Here is a 22,258-nt window from a genome sequence, read left to right as displayed (position 1 = left end):
AATACAGTGTGTAACAAAAATAAGTGATAATACTTAAGGGTGTGTACGTGTTCCTTGTAGAAAATTCACTGTGAAAGTTGCAGCTATGAAAGACGAAAAAATTTTTTCACTTTTGTATGGGCAAGGGCCCGAGCGTCACGAGTTTCCCCATACAAAAGTTAAAAAAAAATTTGGTCTTTCAGCGCTGCTACTTTCACAGTGAACTCTCTACAAGGAACACGTGCACACCCTAAAGTATTATCACTTATTTTTGTTACACCCTGTATATGTTAGATTTTACGTTTTAAGTTTAAGTAACCTATTTTAACATGAATTGGATAATTATTGTGGATGTAACAAGTAGCTACCTAATGTCGCTTAGTGGCGATGCTCACAGAATGCATAATTATTATGATATCAACTAATAAGTGTATGAAGCAAACCGTCAAATCCTTATTATCGCTATTCTGTTGCTAAAGCTTAGCCCATTGACCTAGTCAAATAAACAATGTGAACTGTTTTTCCTTATTCACAATTCACACATACAAATTAAATATGTTAATGTTTAAAGAGTTTCTTACACCGGTTCTTCTCGCCAGATAATAGTAAACACCACGGAAACAATCATTGTTTAAGTTTATTTAGAAAGAAAACATTTTTTAATAATTTTAGACTTTTATCATTTTGGATAAATTTTAAATTGATGTTCGCTCCTGATGTTCAACGTTAATAATTTTTATTCAAAGTATTTAAACATACACTTTTTAAAGGTCGAGTCTACAATGATTTCTACCATGGGTTCGAGAATTAACCCGACAAGAAGAACCATTCGTGCTAAGTAGAAGCTGTTTATGAACGACGAAGTGACCAGTGCAATTTTTCAATTATGAATGAAAAAAAAATGCTTTATTTTTTTTCAGTGGGTTACGGCGTGCACGGCGACGAGTACGCGACGCGGCGGCAGTACGAGTACTACGAGCGGCTGCGGCTGGCCGACCCCGCCGCCTACATGCGCCTCTACAAGCAGCTCACCGACCCCGCATACGCCAAGTACTATGCTGATGGTAAGTCTTAGCATATCGTTTGTGTATAATCATCAGTTGAATCTGACATCGTTTTAATAAATCAAAATGTACACTTGTCAGTTTTGATATGATTAAAACGTTAAATAGAATATGATAATACCTATTCCCAACTAAATTGACGGTTTAACGTTGTTAGTGGCGGCCGAAAAGGAAGATCTTCCGACCGAGCGAGATAGCATGCTCGGTCAGGCCGAAGCCCACTGACGTCATTTCAGACGTTGTATATATCTTGCCGTTCTCCGAAACTTCGATAGCGCGATGCAGGAATGTTAGGCGAATTGTGGGTACCGCCACAACGGTATGATATATTTTAATTAAAATCAAACGAGACCACCACAATATTTAGTAAATACAGCTCGATACTAGTTTTCGTCGTCGCTATTAATAAATACTCCCTCACCGGTTTCTGCGACGGTGGCCAGTTTCATTGAAACCAGGCCAGTTACGCAGGAGTAATTTTATAGTGCCCAAGTGTGTGCGCAGTACACAAGAGCACTCTCTATTCCTTTACTCTCATAGCCCAGTAGGACGGACGACCGACACGACTGGCGACAGATCAGGCGCAGGACCGACTTTTTACATGCCCACCCGACGCATGGATCATCTTACTTTTCAGACAATAAGGTGACTAGCCTGCATTGTCCTAACCAAACTTGGAAATAACAAGTTTCCAACGCGGGAATCAAACCCACAACCTCCGAGTCAAGAGCCGCGCTCTAAACCACTGGACCACGGAGGCGTCGCTATTAGTGCAGTCTGTCTTATATGACTTACTAAGCCACATACTACATATATGTTGTAACTTCAGCAGGATACGCGGCAGGTGGTCGGTACGACGTGCGTGCTGACGACCGCGGCAGCGTGCACTCCGGCCGCTCCAGCGCCAACGGTCTCAAGCACACTGACACGTGAGTACGCACGCACGCACGGGGGAAGCTCGAGTGCGTAGTAGCACGCACGAGGGATGCTCTCAAGTGCGTACTAGCTCGAACGGGGGACGCTCGAGTGCGTAATAGCTCGCACGGGGGACGCTCGTGTGCGTACTAGCTTGCACGGGGGACGCTCGAGTGCGTACGAGCACGAACGCTGGCGTTTGCACTCGGTGACGTCTGTTGGAATATTTTTTATTGAATTTAATAAAGATTGCAACATAAATCCAATTAAAATATATACAGGAGTTTGGAGTGAGCCCTAGCTTTTATTATTTGCGGTACAAAATTGAGTTCAGTTAATGTAATCGACGACTCTAGTGAATGACAAGATATGGCCATTTATAATGAAATATCTACACAGCAAATAACTAGCAGATGCTATTTTTATCTGAATCGATAGAAATGTTACTTTACAGTCAAAAACATAACTGTGAATAAGAATTATGATGTGTAAATATTGTTTTTAGTAAGGAGATTTGTTTTTACCTTAAGGTTTTAATTCATATCATTCGGGTCGTCGACAAATATCCACCTCCGCCCACGCGCCAGTAACCTCACCCCGCCCCACTACTAACACTCACCATGAATTGGGAAACCTCAAAGGTATCGCCTACTGCACGTTTCACAAATGGCGGTATTTTTGCTTTGTAAATATTGTTATGTCATATCACGTACAATTATATCTCTTATGACTCCTGCGAGCTGGGTTCATATGTAACTGTACGTGTGTGTGTGTGCACGCTCGTGCGTATACGTGTGCGTGGTGCGGCGCAGGTACGGCGGCTGGCGGGCGGAGCTGTCCGAGCTGCGCGGCGCTCCTTCGCTTCGGACTGACATCTCGGACAGGTATCACTACCACCACAATACCATCACTATTATTCACATGGCCATTATAATATACATGTATCGTAACTCATTAGTATATTATCGTCGGATGAGAACTCGTGAAATAGTGTTGACTATTAACATTTCTATGATTACTTTAAACTATAAATAGTTTTATTTACTTAAGCTACAACGTTGAAACTACTGTTCCTTGTGACTTTGAAATGTTTCCTTCTGTAAACATCACTTATTTTTGCTTCCAAGTTCATTTTTTGTTATAGTTTGTTTGACAGGCTTAGTACATGCTTTTGCTTGTGGGAGTTGACGGGTTGGAGGTAGTAGCAATGTTTTGTTTTGTAATACTGCAAATTGTTGTGTACTATTCGTGATAATCTTCTATGTGTAACCTGTACAAAGTACGCTCGTACGCATTCGCCTGCATCGTACGTGTGTGTGTACTTAGATAATGGATACGTAAGTATGTACGAGTATATATGTACGTGTGTATGCGTACTTGGGTACGTACTTGTGTAAGTGTGTGCGCGTGCATGCACGTACGTATGTGCTAGGGCCCGTACCATGAAACGGTTTTGAGACTCAAACAATCGTACGAGAATGTTGTATCCTACTCTAACAAACGTGAAATGACGTTGTTAGAGCAGGACGCGGCATTCTCGTCCGATTGTTTGAGTCTCAAAACGGTTTCGTAGTAGGCCTGCTGGTCTTCCGTACGAGCGTGTGGTAATAATGTGTGCGTGCAGGGAGCTGACGACGGACATGTCGCTGAACCTGCAGCTGGAGGAGTCGACGGTGCGCTCCGAGCGGATGACGCCGTTCAAGTTCGTCACGTCGCATGTCAAGGTACTTACACATTGTAAATTATACTCAAAAGTTTTGAGTCAAAACAGTGAGACACGCATCTTTAAAGTTTGTGTGTCAGTAAAAAGTTCCGTATTTACGCTTCAATCGTCTGTAATGATGATATGCTCTAAACTCGTAAGATAATTTTTAATGGTTATCAAAAAAATAGTTGATATTCTAGATTTAATTCATCTGACTTCTTTGCTTATATGTCGTGTTATATGTCAGGGCTGCGTCGGCGCGCGGTCGCTGGTGGTGTGTCGCGGCGGCGGCGTGGCGGTGCTGTCGCTGTCGGCGGCGCTGCGACACGACCCCGCCGCCATGGAGCTCGCCGCCTTCCCCGGACCGCTCGTCAAGGGTACGTATATTTAGGTGTTTGGTTAAGGTATAGTCTTGAACTCGGACTACATCATTAGGTAAAGCTGTAAACACCAACACGACAGAAATATTAAACCTCGATCGATATTTTTGTTTTGTCTTTTTGCTAATAAAATTGCAAGTCTGTTGATCGCACTCTGAGACATATTTTAATGATTAAACTTCAATTTAACGAAGAATTTGCCAGATAATGTATGGAGCTTTGTTCAAAATATAAATTTAATTACAGTTACACCACAACTATAATGAATAAATATTCGTTTCTGAGTGCGGGAGTGTGTTATCTGTAATTTGATACCTTATGTAATACAGGTGTGAGCCACAAGAGCCGCGTGGTGCAGTACTGCGAGTCCCGCGCGGGCGAGGCGGGAAGCGCGGGGGGCGTGTGGGGGGGCGGCGACGCGGCGGGGCGGGCGCTCGTGTGGCGGCTGCTGGCGCTGCTGCTGCGGCAGAACGGCGTCGTCGTCGGCGGCGACATCGCCGAGCTGCTCATGAAGCACACACACGACTTCCCATACAAGCCGCCTGCCCACGCGCACGGTAACTTTTTTATATCTTGTACATTTATTTGTAGTGGAGTAAAGATAATATGTTGAATTTCTTGTTCATTTTCCTTGCCATCTGTCTTATCTCTTTTACGTGGCTTTAATTTACAAAAAATTAATAAAATCGGTTCAGCAGTGTTGACGTATTTTCTGTTGAAATTGATAGTTTGTTTTTAGGAATGAAACATAGTTTGAAATATAATAATAATGTATATTATTATTATATATAAATAGATAGATAATCACTCAGAGCTTACTCATAATAACATAATTGATGATTCACAGAGACGCGTCGGGAGTCGTCGGCGTCGCGCGCTAGCCGGGACGACGCCGCGTCGCCGCCGCTCGCTGATGACGGTGAGTGGTATAATAGTCGACATCCATTCAATTGACAATTCCTTCATAGTCCCTACAAAATAAGTCGGCATATATACGCTATACAGTGTGGTAAATAAACAATCACTTTCACAGGTGTGGAGCGCGAGACGCAACGGGGGGTGGACGAGCGCGCCGCCATAGACCGCCTGCGCGAGCTGCTACTGTACGGCAACAGGCAGGAGGCCATCGGTAAGACGATCTAATCTTAGAACTGCTTTAATTCTTAAATGAAACCAATCTAGCTCGTTATTTCGAAGCGTTTGCACGACAAAATTTTGGCAACAAATGTATTTCAGAGTGGGCGATGAGCTGCGGTCTGTGGGGCCACGCGCTGCAGCTGGCGGCGGACCGGCGCGCGCGCGCGGCCGTCGCGGCGCGGTTCGTGGCCGCGCTGCCACCCGCCGACCCCCTGCACACCCTGTACCACACGCTCGCCGCGCGCGCCCCGCCCGCCGCCACCGCCGTGCTCGACGAGGCCTGGGGCGACTGGCGCCCGCACGCCGCCGTCATCCTCGCCAACGCCTCCGCCCGCCCCGACCACGACCGCCGCGCGCTGCTGCAGCTCGGCGACTCGCTGGGCGCGCGCGGCCTGCCCTACTCCGCGCAGTTCTGCTACCTGGCGGCCGGCGAGCAGCCCGCGCGCCACCCGCTAGCGCCGCTCGTCGCCGCCGAGCCCGCCGCGCCGCGCCCGCGCCTCTCGCTCCTGCTGGCCGACCCGCGCGCCCCGACGCTCGCGCGCCACGCCACCGCCGACGCGCTGCACGCCACCGAGGTGTACGAGTACGCGCTGTCGCTGTCGCGGGACTTCGTGCTGCAGGAGCTGGTGCCATACAAGCTGCTGCAGGCGGTGCGGCTCGTCGACGCCGGGCTGAGCGAGCGCGCGCTCGGCTACTGCGAGCGGGCGGCGCGCGCGTTGGCGGCGGCCCCGCACGCGCACTCGGCCGCGCTGGCCGGCGCCGTGGCCGCGCTCGCCGACCGCCTGCAACACCTCGACCCCGCGCTCGCCGACGACGACGCCGACCCCGACGACGACGGGGCCGACTCCTCCCCGCGCCGCGAGCGCCGCTGGCTGCGCGACGTGCACGACCTGGCCGCCGCGCTGCGGGCCGACTCGCAGGCCGGAACACCGCAGCACGCGCCCGCCCCACAACCACACGACGCCTCCCAGTGGGCGGACCAGGTAACATGAATGCTTGTCATATCTTTTTTTTTTAAGATAAATGGAAACATACAGCTACAGATACATGGAATTTAAAAACAGGATACTTAGTCAATTAAAACTCACTAGGAGTAATAGTTTACAATGTTTTAATTCAATACTTATTAAAACCTAGTGCTACTTCAACAAAATTTTGCAATAACGTTTTTTAAAATTATATTATACCACAGCAATACAACATATGTGACGCCTGTTAATCATTAGTACTCAGTATTATAATCAGCAATCTTCAATCGGCAGTTTTTTGTAATTATATGAAATCGGTACTGAGGTTTTATTCGTGCTTTTCAGACGCTTCAACAAACGCCGCCCGCCGCGTTCCCCGACCCGGTGGAGGAGGCGCCGGACTACGCGGCGCAGTACCACATGCAGCAGATGCAGCAGCAGCACGAGCAGCACCAGCAGCACCACCAGCAGCTAGAGGAGCAGCAGCAGCAGCATCAGCCCCAGCAGCACGAGTCGCAGTACGCCGACGACTGGCAGCGGCCCGACGACTCGGCGCAGGCCTACGCCGACCCCTACTGGGCGCCCGACTCCACCTACCAGTACAGCGAGGTGAGTGACCCCCTCCTCGCCCCCGGCCCCGCCACCGCCCCGCTCGAGCGGGATGGCACCGTCGTTCCGTTTCATTCTACGCTGTATGCTCGTTCGATGCCGATCGTTTAGTATGCTTAGATATTTTGCTCTTAAGATTTACGACATCTTAACTATAAACGACGCAACGTTTACAATATGGTCGCGACTCAGGGCGAACCTTAATAGTTGCACGTACTTTTATTTTTCTTAAAATTTTTACTAAAAAAAAATAATTACGATGTTACGTACGTAACGTATTCTTTCATATCGCGTGGTTTTGAAAATAACGGAGTGAAGTAAAATACGAGTGTGCTCCACCGAGAAGTCTAAATCGGTCGCTAGGCGCGTACGGTGCGGCGGTGCCATCCGCGGGGCGACTGTGTTAACGCCGCGTGTGTGCGCAGTCGCCGCTGCGCCGCCGCCGCACCGCGCGCCCGCCCGCAACGCGCCCGCTCGCCGAGCGTCCGCCCGCAACGCGCCCGCCCGCTGAGCGTCCGCCCTCCGCACCGGAGCGCCTGCGCTGCTCCGACAGCGAAGACGAGCTCGGCCAGGATATATACGACGTGGCGCTGCCGGGAGTGGGTGTGTCGCGGCCGGCGGCGTGTCGGCGCAGCCTGCGCGCGGCGGCGTCAAGACGCGGGCGGCCGCTGGTATTCGGCGGGACGTTCCCCATCGACGAGCCGCTGGAGGCGCGCACGTGGCCGGTGGACGCACCCGCACTGGAGGAGGAGCCCCCGCCCCCGCGCCGCGACCCCCACCGCACCTACTTCCTCACCGCCGCTGAGACCTTCGATATAGATGAACCCGTGCTGTACTAACAACACTCATGCATAATGTTTAACTCTGTTTAGATCCAATTTAATTCAGATGTAAACGAAGATAATAATCGCGAAAGGCTACATATTTAACTTTCGCTTATTTAGCGAGTATAATTATTATCAAACTACATATCTGCCACACTCAGAGACGAATATAAATACCTAAGTAAAACTTAGCTGTAAGTTTTCTATATTACATAAATAAATAAAAGAAGATGTTGACGGTTAATGTATGGGGCTTTTCTCAACATACTTTACAGTTAAGTAATATTAGTCTCTGAGGGTGGCAGTAAAAAATGAAGCTTAAAGGCTCGACCGACTTCGGCGACTAGCGCTAAACAGGAAAATGTTAGTGTTGTAAGAAAAATTGCGACGCAAAACAAATGACAACCGCCTATTGTGGCGGTCGATTGTTCGTTTGCGCGATCCTTATTGATAATTGAATTTTTGAATATGCATTTAACTCTATTTGCTTTCTTATACGCTACTTAAAAATGCATATTTTGTATTTATGATATAAAATAAAAAAATCGCATTTAGATTTTGAAATTATTCAATATTACATCAAATCAAATATATTTTAATGTACGAACGCCATTTATTGATCTGTGTTTGTGTGATTTATATTTTTTTGCCTGTGATAAGAGATCTGATTTTTATTTATTATTATTTCGTCGTTTTGGCATTTACTTTATTCTCTCGCTTTATATAACATTTAGCATATAATTATTGTAATAATCACTTATTTATATAATTATGTTTGTTATGATTTTTCATAACATGTGCTATGAAAAATAATCTAGAATGCTTTATTGGAAATCTGATTTGATAATGAATATTGTATAATTGATGACTTCACTCATGAGCTTGTGAGTGAATGATATTGATTTTTTACTGTTCATACTATAGAGATTTTCACACTGCCATAGTATATCTAAAAAAATATCGATTACCAGAAATCTAAAAAATCGATTATACTTACAGTACTTTCTTAAAAAAATAGTATTGACATATATACAGCTCTGCAAGGCAGCTGCTTTTGGCTTGTAGCCAATATCTGAACTATAGACACCATTTTGTTAGTCTAAACTCTAAAATGTACTTTTGCGATCAACGCTGCAAGATTCTAGAGTCTAGACTCTAGACCAATGTCGGTAGTAAATTAGACTTATAGCCTAGGACCTACGTCATAAAGTGGCATTTCTTTCGGTCGCGACTTGCGGTCGCTTACGGCGATCGAAAAGTTACCTTTACTTGAGAAACATCTGTTACAAACTCTTGTCCTCCTGTCAAATGTATAACGTATATGACACGAAATGTGTGTGTTTTCCAATAAGAGCATTATAGCGCATTATGCGGCATAATGCTTAACGTTGAATGCTTGTTGAATCATTCAACAACAACACCGCTTCGCACAATCGAGCACTATTAAAAGTAGTGGTTTCGCTTAATGCGTGCAATGGATACCAACTCTGACAGAAAAGTAGTTTCAGCATAATTCGACATTAAGCGCCACTGAGTCGCATTATGCTCTCTAATTGTAAAACTAGGTGTACAACATTTCGTGTCATATAATAAAATGTATAACACGTGTGGCCAAAATGAAAACTTAGGGTGGGTCGCACCAGAGGCGTTGTTAAAAAATAGTTAAGGTTATCGTCAAATATGTCGTCCATCATTGACTTTTACAGTTCGACAACAAGGCTTTATTTGAACGTGGGTGACATTGACGGGAGCGCTGCTGGTAAAGCGGAACTGTCAAACCCATGTCAAAAATGACGTTTTTCTATGATATATGGAGTGTAGATGGAGGAGAACTATCTCTGTATGTAAAAAGTGTCCGCTGAAATGCGTTAAATTAGGGTGGCGCTACAGTAGCAACAGGGTAAATTTTAAATCATTTAGCAGATTTTATTTCAGTTATTTTAGGTTATACTTTTTAAAATATATCGGTATTAACCCAGTAATTCTGTGACTCGGCTATTCGGCTAACTTCAATTTATATTTTGTCACCAACGGCTACATTCATTCCATACCCTTTGCTGCAGCTAGCGCCACTCTTGGAGGATTTTTCAACTGTTATTTACTGCGTACAGCTGGACACTTTTTCAAATATCACCCATATAAGATAGTTCTCCTCCATCTACTCTCCATACTATGAGAGAAGCGTCTACTTCCTTTTCTCGCCACGTTCAAGTAAAGCCTTGTCGAACTGTACTAGAAATTTTACATTTTGTTATAGTTGAATTTATAATTATAGTAAGTTAGTGCAACCCAGGGTAGATTGGCAGCGGTCTACTACTGTCATCGCGACACTATTTGTTTCTATGCATTTCTATGAATAAGTATCGCTAGCTGCGGAGGGTATTTCGCCCGCTGCCAACCGGCACCTTAACGCTGGCAGCCACTTTAAGTGACAATTGTTTTGTATCCACGCTCACTCGACACTCACTATATGACATAATATGTGCCATAAAAATTAAAATCCTTGTACTTCTATAGTACTCTCCAATGAAAGTATATACACTACAGTAGTTTGCAAATTAATAAGTATACCAAAACTTTGAATGACTGCACAAATCTGTACAAATGATAGTGAGCTGTACCAAATACACTTTTGTATAATGTAGTTTGCAATATAATGTTTCCTAGAATACTGTTGTTTTATTTAAAGTCTTCTGTTTGTTTTTTTTTATTTATTTTTTAAAGTAAAACTTCTTTACTTGACTTGATGTCTTTGACGAGTAAGCTGGCACATGCGTGACGAGAATCGAACATTACGAAAGCGTGATCGAGGCAACGGAGAGGTGTGCGCGCACATATTCTTCTTTTTCTTCAATATATACATAATTGATAATATAGATGGAGCTCAAGAAGTTTTACTTCAGTTGTGTGGTCTAAAGCACACTCGTTTTTAGGGTTCCGTACCCAAAGGGTAAAAAAGGGGACCCTATTACGGAGACTTCGATGTCTGTCCGTCTGTCCCCAGGCTGTATCTCAAAAACCGCTATAGCAAAACTTCTGAAATTTTCACAGATTGTGTATATCTGTTGCCGCTATAACAACAAATACTAAAAACAAATTAAATTAAATATTTATGGGGGCTCCCGTTTGTTGTAAACGTGATTTTTTTTTGCAATTTTTTGATCGATATCAATAACGGCAACAATCGACATAATTATAGGCACTTGAAATATTCACGAAAAACTCAATTGTATTTGTACTTTAATAATTAATAATAAAATTTAAGTAAATTAACGAATTAAGGGGGGCTCCCATACAAAAAACACAATTTTCAGCCTATTTTTGGTCTATTATGGTACGGAACCCTTCGTGCGCGAGTTGAAGCTGGCGTTAGCCGAGCAATATCCCCGAACTTAGCCGAGAAAAGAAGATAATTGGTAACCAATTGAGAAGAGATTTGATTAAATACCTCCACTACCCCATGCCTTATCTGTTTCAATTCATTTTGATATAAATATAAACAAAACGCGGTATAATGAAACCGAACTAAATTCATGCACACAAAACTGCGTACATTCGCATCGCAAATGTCTGCGACAAAACTGAATAAAAATGACATTGCGATACGAATTTGCAGCTATGTGTGCATGGGAGCCCTCCGTGCAATAACATTTAGTCGGCGGTTATTTTTTTTAGATCAAAATGTTTTGAAACGAAATATTCTTCTAATGCTTGGGCCGCACCTGCGTAGTGTTTCGTGCTAACGATACCATTGGACGATCTGCGTGTACATCGTCCAATGGTATCGTCTCATAGCACGAAGCCTCGTACGATAGACCGACGCCGCGGTGTAACGCATAGATGTGCAGTAAGTTACATAATTGAGTATGTTGTCAGCCTTCGGCGTGGGCGGGAGACGCGGCGCCGCCCACCATCACGATGCCGGGCGCCTCCTCCGCCCGCCCCGCCCGCCCCGCGCTGTACGATGACTACGACGACACGCCCAACGGTGAACAGGTCAGCCTTCATAATCACTATTATTGTTTATTTGTTAATAAAGGTATATGCATACCCTATAATAGACCGATGGCGAAAAGAAAGTCGGTCACTATACACACTAGTAACATTTACAGTTGATTAATAAAAGTCTTTGATACAATATTGATATATATTAATATGTACTATCAGAGAAGTTGATTCCTAAACGTTACGTCAAACCCATCCGACCGATCACAATTCACAGCTTTGACAAAAGCCGACCAAAAGACGTAGATCCGTCAACTGCCTATGTAGTTCAAGACAATATATGGAAAATTTGGCAATATTAAAGTACAACTTTTATCTATCAGACTATGTAGGTTACAGAGTAAAGTTAAATCCCCCCCCCCCCCTTAAACTCTTTTATTTACTGTTGCTATGCTATTTTTTAAATGTCTTTCGTGCGGCCATTCAGCGAAATATGAGCATTCGTACTCGTTAAACGGTGTTACTTTAAACTCCATAAGACTTTTTATATGTTTTCCAGTAATGTATAGGTATAGAACTATTATGTTTTTTTTTTTCAAATTTTTTGATTTAAAGTCGTACTTTAATTTTGCCAAATTTTCAGTTAATTCGCTTGAACTAATGAATCAATTTCTTCGATGGTACTTATAATTCTAAATTTGAAAATAAAAATTATTATACTTGTGTATGTAGTACTGAAACTAAATGCCGAACTTCAAAATGTACTACCATTTTGAAGTTCGTCATTTAGTTTCAGTGCCACAAACACAAGTATAATAATTTATCTTTGTTTCACCTAACGAGTTATAATATATAAACGCATGTATCCAGGCCGCGGAGCGCGACACGGACTCGCCGAAGCCCGCCGCGAAGGAGTCGAAGGGCGACGATAAGGGCAAGGGCGGCGAGGGCAAGGGCGGCGGCTGGCTGGGCGGCTTCCTCAACAAGCTGTCCCTGCGCGCGCCCAACCAGATGATCCTGCCCGATGACAAGAACCCCACCGTGAGTCCCATGCCCACCCTCTTGTAGTGTAGCTACGCTACTGATAGACGCGTAGTGCGTACAAACATTGCGTGCGAGACGCACAGCGCGTACGGCTGTAGCGTGCACGGAATATTTGTTAGCAATTATGTTCAGTTGTTTTTTCACTTGTAGGAAAGCATAAATGTATTTTTGTCAAAATATTCAAATGAATGCTTTTCCACTCTAGTCAAATTATTTTCATAGGATTGTTATAACTTAAAGGTTCTTCTATCCTAATATTATTAAATTTTATTTTTTAGAGTCTCTTTATTTATATTTATTTGTGCATATATTTTTGCTATGTTTTATTGTTTCGAGTAGTCATATTTTGTTAATTATTTTTATTTATTTTGTGTTATCAATCTGTCAGTAGAGTAGTGCTTTGAATTAATAAATTCTTATTTATTTAATGTCTTTTATTTTGTAAGGTACAGCTAGTTTTTTCGTCTTTTGGGTTTCGATTTTTTTTATAGCCCCTCTTCTCGATTCTGATATCGGATCGTTAAATAATTTAAATTACATAGGTATATGACACATAATTGGTGTTAAGTAAAATAACGTGCCCGAAAATCAAGAACTGATAAGTACCTAATAGTTTATTATAGTAGTGGTATACGTTAAGTTGTGTGTCTGTTAGTTTAAACTTTAATATCTAGTTGTGTGTGCGCTAGATCGTGTGGGACGAGACGAACAAGTGTTGGCGCGACACGGCCGCTCCCGCCGACGCGCCGCCCGCCGCCCCGCCCGCGCCGCCGCCCTCGCAGCCCAGGTACGATATCACTATCTACCGCACTCAGACACGAATATTAATTTCTTATGGCCCCTCTACAAGATGGCCCAGCGCTGGCCCATCAAATGGCGCATGCAGTGGCTATAGCTAGGGAATGCAATCCTGCAAGATAATTTCAATCCCGGTATTTGTGGGATTGAACCATCACAATCAATCAACAATTGGATATTAGTCTGTAATGATAGTTGTAAGAATGTATAATAAATAAATAAAAAAATCCCGCTGGATCCCGGTATTTGCGGGATCCCGCAGGGTGGACTTAAACTTTTAAAACAAATCGTTATAAAGACTATACTAATCAGCGTTGCCAGACGTCCCGATTTTGGCGGGACGTTCCCATTTTTTCATCAAAATTAAATTTCCCGTGCGGGACAGGCACAGTCCCGCTTTTCGGGAAAAGCCCGAACGTAGGTACGTGCAGCGTGCTGAGAAAGAAAGGTAATGAAGATAAAAGTACGGGAGGTAGAGGGGTGGATTTTCTTTGGCTATTTTAGCTATCTTTTGTCACGTAAACGTTATTCTAACGCAAATAAAAAGATAAAAAATAAAAATAAAATGATTTTATACTTTTTTTTACATTGTCCCGCTTTAGACTGAAGAATCCCGCTTTTTTTCTCAAAAAGTTTCAAAGTCCCGACTTGGCACAAAAAAAATCTGGCAACGCTGATACTAATTGATAGAAACCGTTTTATTCTTAGAAACTCAAATAAACTCGGTCACTTTTTTTACAAGGGCTTATTAATACCTACTTCATACCTTAGATATAAAAAAAAACTAAACATTTTATGATTAATAGTTAAAAGACTAAAAAACACGCCTATTTATTTTCATCTATTATTAAAAAAATTTTTTTTTTCGAAATATAGAGAAAGTTGTGCTAAAAGATTACGTTATATTTATAGGTACAGCCCAAGCTTATAAAATTATGTTAAAAAAGTTAAGGTATTAGTTGTGTCTGCCAAACGGCACAACCAAGGCACAACGACACAAGACGACAATCGACACAAGGTATCCACTAGCCAGCAGGAAAAGTTGGCTCAGTCTCCACGCTGGTTTTTTTTTTTTTTAGGTTGATTGTTGTCATTGTCATTTAAAGTGAATTATTATAGGTGAACTGAATGTAAATTGTTTAGTGGGCTGCCTGTAGCCAGTTCACGCACCCCCGCGCGCAGAGCACGTATGAATCACGCTTCTTTGTAATCCCGCCAGTCCCGCGGGATCCCGCTAAATTTTCGACCGGGATTAGTCCCGCAAAATACATGCGGGATCCCGGTACCCCGGTATTGCATTCCCTAGCTATAGCTATACAATGGTCGCAACGTCTCTACATGATGGCCGTGTTCAGTTGTGACTTGTGATCTAAGCGTCGTTCAAGATGGACGTGGAAGCATTAGCCGCTGCGGCAATATCTGTACAGCACATACCATCAGTTCATTAATGTGCACACTGCACTATGTGTGTGTGTATCTATGTTTGTTATTATACATACTATACTGTAGCAGACGGAGTCGCGGGCAACAGCTAGTATAATAATATCTATGGACAATCTATGGTAAATATATTTATACAGCACGTACAATTTTCAATTTTGTAACTTCACTAGCTGACCCGGCAAACGTTGGTTTACTACATAAATTATTTCTAATAGGCAATAGAAATAATATAAAAATGAGATAGAAACCCATTCTCAGGATTCTAACGAATGTACATACAAAATTTCGTTGAGCCGTTTTGGAGGAGTTCATGCACAAATACTGTGACACGAGAATTTTATTTATAAGATTATTATGAGACGACGTACTCGTCATTTTGAAATTCGTAAATTGACATACGACGTCCTCACTCACCTCCCTCGACCGCTCGCTGGGCATTGATATACAAACTTAAGATACACAGTTGCGAACAAAAGTAAGACTCAAAACTGTCGCCAAATACTCGTCTTTACTATAATAGGTACTTGTAATCAAACTATAAACGGTTTTTTTACAAAGGAGTCCACAAAAAGCAATAAAATTTTATGACCGAACTTCGCCGGTAGGACAAGGCATGGTGGTGAGACGTATTTTTCATATATCTATATATTTTTAATTCAAAGAAATAATTAGGTTGTGAGAGTTAGTTAAATTGTATTCTAACACAAATCACAATTCACAATACAAAGATACTTAGATTTCACAACTTTCATCTAAGAGTTTATGTTAAATAAATAAATATGTATATGTTTTGCGTATGATATAAATATGTATAAATGAACGAAACAAATATTTATTAGATAAACTGTTAATTTTTTCAAATATTACAATTCAACTTAATACTTAAATCTATAATTATTTTTTAACAGTCATGGTCATAATTATATATAACACTAGGAAACACATCAATTTCCTTGGAATAGTTAATTATAAAGTTGTCGTTTAACTTGTAAAAACTGTAATTGAAAAAAATTAAATCATATTAATAAAAAAAAATCATAATGAAAAAAAATCGACTCCATCAAGTAAGAACAAAGTCGTTTGCATAACACGACTAAATTATAAGGAGACCGATAAGCATCGTTCTTACAATGAAAATGCGGTGATTGAAATTTGCCGTATCATGACGTCCGGTGAGTGAAGTTTTGAAACAAATTAAATCAAAATCACTTATTACGACGTGTTTTAAGTTATAAGAACCACAAAAATAAATAAATAAATACTTTAACATAACGAAAATACGATATCCCTATATAAAAAAGGATTTTTTTAACGTTCTTGACGTAATATTTTACAGTTTCGCATAGAACACTTCGGCATTTTTGACGACGTTGCAATGACGCGGGCGACGCGAGACTATTTGAAATAAGCGCATAATTTTAGATTGTGCGCTTATATTTTTATGCGGACGGTTTTGCGACGTTAACTGTGTAATGTGTATCTTGGGTTTTTTGTATATCAATGTCGCTGGGTCCCTTTGATGTGCGGCCGAAAAACCGACACCGCCGCCATCCCACAACCATCCCTGGCGCCATAAGCCATCCTACGCCACTACGTCCTCCCCACGCTGGGCCATCGTGATGGCCAACTACGCTGGCCCATCTTGTAGAGGCGATACACTGCCGCCACCCCACAACCATCGCTGGCGCCATAAGCCATCCTGCGCCACTACGTCCTCCCCACGCTGGGCCATCGCGATGGCCAACTACGATGGCCCATCTTGAAGAGGACCCATTAGCAGTAATTAAATGAAGTCTTTGACACATAAAGTATGGTGATTATGTCAAAATCTTCATTTAATTACTTACAGTTAAGAAATTAATATTCGTCTCTGAGTGCCGCAGTTATGTTATATAAAGTAAATGCTATGTATGTATTTTGCTATTATTGCTCATAGCTGGTATTCAGTGGGAAACGAGCTATCACTATTATTATTACAACGGCTGTGAGAATCTACTGTACAGGGTGCAATTAAACCTTCCGGCCAAATTTCGATGTATAGACTATAGATCCTTGTTAAAAATAAAAATACTCGTATTTTTTCTTTCATAATCCTTCAGCACTAAAATGTTGAGAAATAGCTTCCGAAAGTTTTCCGAAAAAACACCACAATTAATGGACACTACGCGTCGCCGGCGCGTGCCGCGTCCGTGCCTCCCCCCGCGCCACCCCCGGGTCACTCCCGCTCTCCGCTCCGCCGCGAAGTGACGAAGTTCGTACGTGGGAGGGCCATGCTTCGGCACGAATGGGCCGGCTCGACCGGAGAAATACTATGTCCTCACAGAAAACCGGGGTGAAACAGCGCTTGCGCTGTGTTTCGCCCAGTGAGTGAGTTTACCCACTCACTCCTAAGGCCCAATCCTCTACCCTATTCCCTTCCATACCCTCCCCTATTACCCTATTCTCTCTTAAAAAGCCGGCAACGCACCTGCAGCTCTTCTGATGCTGCGAGTGCCATGGGCGACGGAAGTTGCTTTCCATCAGGTGACCCGTTTGCTCGTTTTCCCCCTTATATCATTAAAAAAAAGTGACCGTTCTGCAACGATTTTATGTGCGATAAAATATAAATGTTATTGTAAAAAAATTAACACCCTATTTTTTGGTTAAATGGAGTCTCCTACTGATACCTAAGCCCTAAAAATATTTGGTCGGTAGGATTGATTGCTCCCTGTATACTAAAATATCGGTAAAATTGACATTGCAGTCTTTTTTACTCGCGCTATTGCTACTGCGTTTTAACGCGATGTAAAGAGGCAAATAACGATGAGTTCGTTGAAATGTTCAACAAAAAACTGACAATGAGTGTATTAATTGACAGAGGCACGTCGACGCCGCTGCAGTCGCCGGGCGCGCCGCCACCCGCCGGCAACCTGTTCCAGCTACAGAAGAAGAGTGAGCCTTTGTTATTTTTGCTTGCAACTTCGATTTTGCAAAAAATATCAATCGATTAATTTCGATCGATGATTTTAAATCGCCCCAGAATCAACTTTAACCAACAACCGCACGAATTTATTTTAATGCAAAGCAGGATGGGGGAGAGGTTATTATTAGACCTGATATGTTAAAAAATTCGTAATAATCACCGTAGTAACATAGGCTATATAATCTTAGAGTCGGGTTAAAGTTTAAACTTTTGATTGTGTAACAGATATCAAGAAGGCGTACGTGAACGTGTTGGGCGGTAGCGGCGCGACGCGGCCCGCGCCCGCCGGCCCCGCCCCCGCGCCGCTCGCCGCGCCGCCGCAGTTCTTCGTACCGCCGCCCGTACCCATGCAGGTACGTACACGCATACACGTGGATGTTCTAACACGATCATAAATAAATAAATAACGCGGAGGAATTCTGGCCGACTGATGTGGTTTACCGAAGGTTCCGGGGGAGACTCCGGAATGAAGCGCGCGTCACGTCGCCGTTAATTCGTGATAATGTGTAGTTGTTAAGTTTATATATTTTTTTATGTATGTTAGTCATTAAGCTATATATGGTATGGGCCTACGTAGCCTGATTTAAATAAAATAATAAAAATTAAATACATACCTCGTCAAGATGATATCAGTGAAATTGATTCATAGGCAGATGGTGGACCTATATAATATTTATTTTTATTTATCATGATTCTTGATCGATGATTGATGATGATGTCATTTACCGGCAGATCATGAATTACATTGAATTGACGTAATCGATGACGAATGACGAAGGTTTGTCAACTGCCTATGAATCCATTTCTTCGAAAGTACAATAAATAAATTGAGAATCCGACAGTAACTATTCTTGTTAAATTTACAACACGCTATCAGGACGCGGAAAACATCACAAACGGACACTAGTCAGGTATACAACTAGAGAATTATTGCAGAGTAAGAAAGATACGATTATCTCGAGCATTACAATTTTGGAATTAAGACCATTTGAAATTGAAATTCTTTTTAATTTTATTCTTCTTAATTCTTAATTATATACTTATTCTTCTTAAGTGTCAACTAGTGAAGAGTTTATAAAGTGGTATTTTGACAGAATTCACTTTATCTACAAACACTATAGAAATTTATTCATAACTAGACTAGAGGACGCTCGCAATCGCGGTGGGAACCGCCCATTTTTCAGGGATAAAGAGTATTTTATGTCCTTTCCCGGAATTCCAAGTATCTCCATAGCAAATTTCAGGAAAATCAGTTCAGCAGTTTGGACAGACAGACAGGCACACTTTCGCATTTATAATATTAAATATGAATAATGTTTTCCAGCCGGAGATGTACGACCCAACGCAGATGGGCGACGGGGACTACCGCGGCGGCATGTAATGACCGGACACCGGACACTCGGCTTCGACAATTGACTTCAACGCAGTCCTACAAGGATCTTTTGACGCTTGCATGACATTGACAGTAACGTGAAGAAGAAGAAGAAGAACTGACAGTTTACCGAGATGGTGGCTAGTTCTCATTTTAAGCGCTAAAAGAGCATTGTGGCACTGCACATCGCTGCTGTAATTTAATTTTAAAGATGACATGTATAATATAAGACCGAGCGTCGTTCACCGCGGGACGGAGAAGTGTATAGCGCCGTCCCTCTCGGATGCAGCCGTCTCTCTGTCGCGATGGCCGTCGTTCGCGCGGACTGTACAGAAGTACTCATGGATTGTTATGTTTAGTTGTTTATTATTCTCTAGTTTCGTTTGTGATTAGTAATCTGTCCACCGCAGCACTGTGGTCTATATTCTGTTAAGTTTTCACGTCTATGATCTATCGCGTTGCTTTAGGCCTCGTTCGCACGAACTGTTCTTAAAACATGACCATATAAAATTCGTGACTGTATATAATATATATGTTTACTTGAACGTTACTTATAACGTTAAGTTTCAGATAAATGATAATAATATGTGCTACTACTTTACAGTTCTGTCTGTTGAGTGCTATCTTCCGCTTTTGATCGTGGGTTAAAAAGTTGTCGTGCGTACGAGGCTCTAGTGTAGTTTGAATGTACATTCCTTTGTATGTATCTCTTTCGCTTCGTTTCGTTTTCGGGTCACCACTCACCGCAGATATACAATCTTACAACTCAATTGCGCAGTTTCACAATTTAATTGGACAATTTTTTTACTGTGGGTAATCGGAAAGGAATCGCGTCTTTGATACAGATACTTTACTTTGATACGAGTACTTTGATACGATTGGTGTCCAATTATTATTTAGTTGTACAATTTAGTTGGAAAAATGTGCGAGCTCTCATGAGTCGCTATATATAGCTATTGGTATACTATGCGATTTAGTTGGCCAACTCGAAATTGTAAATCTGCTGTCGCTCTTAGGGGTGAATTCGGATTGTGACGGTGGGAGGAAGGGGAGGGGCTTAGTCCAACGTTGCTCATTACTTTGTACATGTATGTAGTTGTCATTTCAAGTCTGACAATGTGAAATATTTTTATTATGTTAATTACTTTATTTGGACAATTGGTATTATATTTATAATTAACTATAAAAATTAACTCGTACAATTGATATAATTTTTTTAATAATTATTGTAGAATGATTTATAAATACTTTATACATATTAGATCGATTATCATCTGTTGTAAATGGTGCAATAATTTAATTTGTTTAGTCACGACCGTATCGATACACTATACTAGGATCAAACTGTTCGCCATTGCGGTGTATAGCTATATAATATCTCTGTTACTTAATTTGATTTCAAGAAACTTGTTGTAAACGAATATTTACTACGCTCGAATTAAAATTAAATAATGGAAGCAAGTCGCTAGGAGTATAGTCTGTCAATACGGGGCATAGACAATAACGTGCGTGCCGCAGCGTGCGTGCACGTCGCTAGTCCGTGTACGTCGCACGTGCGTGCCGGCTGGTTGTATAGATTTATTGCCTTATAAATAACGACGGGGAGTAGCGCTGTCTGTATATTGGCCCGCGAGTATTCGAAATGTATTATATATAATGAATCAATGGTATGAAAATATTTAAATAAATAAAATTGTTTATGTTAGCCGCTGTGTTTAAATTTTGACTTTCTGCAAGATGTCAATAACTGACTAAACGGAAATTAAGAAAGTATTCGCTCTTAAATTAAATAGTTTATTGAGGGGTCCAGTGATCGCAACCATCTCGTGTGCGGGGCGAGGCTGCGGTAGGAGGCGGGCGCACAGCCCCCGCTGCCTCGGCCGGCGAGGACCGCCAGCAGCGTGCGGCCGCGCAGGAGGGGCGAGCCCGCGCCGCACGCCCCGCCCCGCCGCCCCGCGCACACCGCCCCGCCCATCGCGAGTGAGCAGCGCCGCGCCGACAGCGACCGCACTACTGTCGCGTGCAGCGTAACCGCACTCCTGATATAGATAAAATTAGGCTAAAGCTCGAGTACTAAAATCTACATTGATTTTTCAGAGAAAACACCGCCACCGCTGTCGCTCGGCCTATTTTTAGAATTTAGATATTTATATCATAGATAAAAACACAGTTTATATGAAAATACTATGAACGACTGGGCTGATGTTCTACGTGGTAGGTATTTTTTTTAATTTTAAGTAATTTGAAAGCGAGACAGCAAAAAATATTACCTATTTGTTCTATATCCAAAAGCAGTAAGCCGGTCTCCTATAACGGTGAGTAAATAGTCGATCGGTGTCGGTAATATCAAGAATTTTTCTTTCCCTAAAGACGTGTTCGACTTTAACGCACACAGATCGTAGTAAGTTGAATTCGAGCGGTATTTTGGATGCATTTTAACTTCTAAAACGTTGTGGCCGCTTTTAAGATCACCGCGGTCGCCTATCATCACGAATTGTTCACGATGGCGAGATATTTTGATACTGTCATAGCAGCTAGCCGTCGTAATGGTCCAGCATTCGCTTACAACAGACAGTATACAGCCGAAAGTCAACGGTTGTACTCTCACCAGAGCTAGCACCAAACCGGTTTCTACAGTTTCAATATCGGCTTCATCGGGAGCATCGTACGATAATAAGTGATTTAATTTAGTTTTTGATAGCAATTTAAATGCTGGAGTTTGAAGTTCGCCCCGTCCGTCGAGAAAGTGACGATTGGCGGCCTCCGTTTTATAAGACGGTGTCCACGAGCAACTTCTTCCATCAGTATTTTCCTCGGATGTGGCGACTTCGATGCGATGAGTAGTCGCAAAATCGCCAGCTGTAACGTATTCTGCGCCCGTACTCGCCTCATGGATTTCAGTATTATCGACCATACAAGAGCATACGAGTAAATGCAGTATGAGATACGTCAGAAATGATATGAATACGACCAGGAAAATGGCCTCTAAAACTGTGAGCCACCTCTCTGTTTTTGTGAAAGATCTACACCACCCCCGGAGTGCCTTTCCACAGTCATAACTCATAGCATAAAATTGGTTTTGACCATGGTTACCTATTGTATTTTAATGACAG

At 42.5% G+C, this 22,258-nt stretch overlaps 2 protein-coding genes across 7 annotated transcripts in view; one reads left to right on the top strand and one right to left on the bottom strand.

The window, feature by feature from the left end:
• LOC121729725 (protein transport protein Sec16A) overlaps positions 1-19,986 on the top strand; it is a 27,245-nt gene extending 7,259 nt beyond the window's left edge. For 3 of the 6 annotated variants that reach the window (XM_042118334.1, XM_042118332.1, XM_042118329.1), the window contains 16 exons: positions 900-1,043; positions 1,873-1,972; positions 2,771-2,842; positions 3,583-3,682; positions 3,911-4,040; positions 4,373-4,600; positions 4,891-4,962; positions 5,077-5,172; positions 5,280-6,163; positions 6,494-6,757; positions 11,458-11,577; positions 12,397-12,567; positions 13,260-13,357; positions 17,669-17,742; positions 17,999-18,126; positions 19,098-19,986. In XM_042118334.1, coding sequence (XP_041974268.1) covers positions 900-1,043; positions 1,873-1,972; positions 2,771-2,842; positions 3,583-3,682; positions 3,911-4,040; positions 4,373-4,600; positions 4,891-4,962; positions 5,077-5,172; positions 5,280-6,163; positions 6,494-6,757; positions 11,458-11,577; positions 12,397-12,567; positions 13,260-13,357; positions 17,669-17,742; positions 17,999-18,126; positions 19,098-19,154 — 2,738 coding nt within the window. In that variant the 3' untranslated portion in view covers positions 19,155-19,986. Of the gene's footprint in view, positions 1-899; positions 1,044-1,872; positions 1,973-2,770; positions 2,843-3,582; positions 3,683-3,910; positions 4,041-4,372; positions 4,601-4,890; positions 4,963-5,076; positions 5,173-5,279; positions 6,164-6,493; positions 6,758-11,457; positions 11,578-12,396; positions 12,568-13,259; positions 13,358-17,668; positions 17,743-17,998; positions 18,127-18,650; positions 18,685-19,097 lie in introns of all 6 variants that reach the window. The other 3 variants (XM_042118331.1, XM_042118330.1, XM_042118333.1) reach the window with 3 other exon arrangements.
• LOC121729593 lies at positions 19,388-22,258 on the bottom strand. The gene is made up of 3 exons (XM_042118152.1): positions 21,416-22,258; positions 21,009-21,184; positions 19,388-19,470 (listed from the first exon to the last, which is right to left on the bottom strand). Exons 1-3 carry the CDS (start codon positions 22,207-22,209, stop codon positions 19,388-19,390), a joined length of 1,053 nt encoding a protein of 350 aa, XP_041974086.1. The 5' UTR covers positions 22,210-22,258.

The sequence above is a fragment of the Aricia agestis genome, chromosome 8 (genome assembly GCF_905147365.1).
Source record: "Aricia agestis chromosome 8, ilAriAges1.1, whole genome shotgun sequence".
NCBI lineage: Eukaryota > Metazoa > Arthropoda > Insecta > Lepidoptera > Lycaenidae > Aricia > Aricia agestis.
This window is presented reverse-complemented; position numbering and strand designations above follow the sequence as displayed.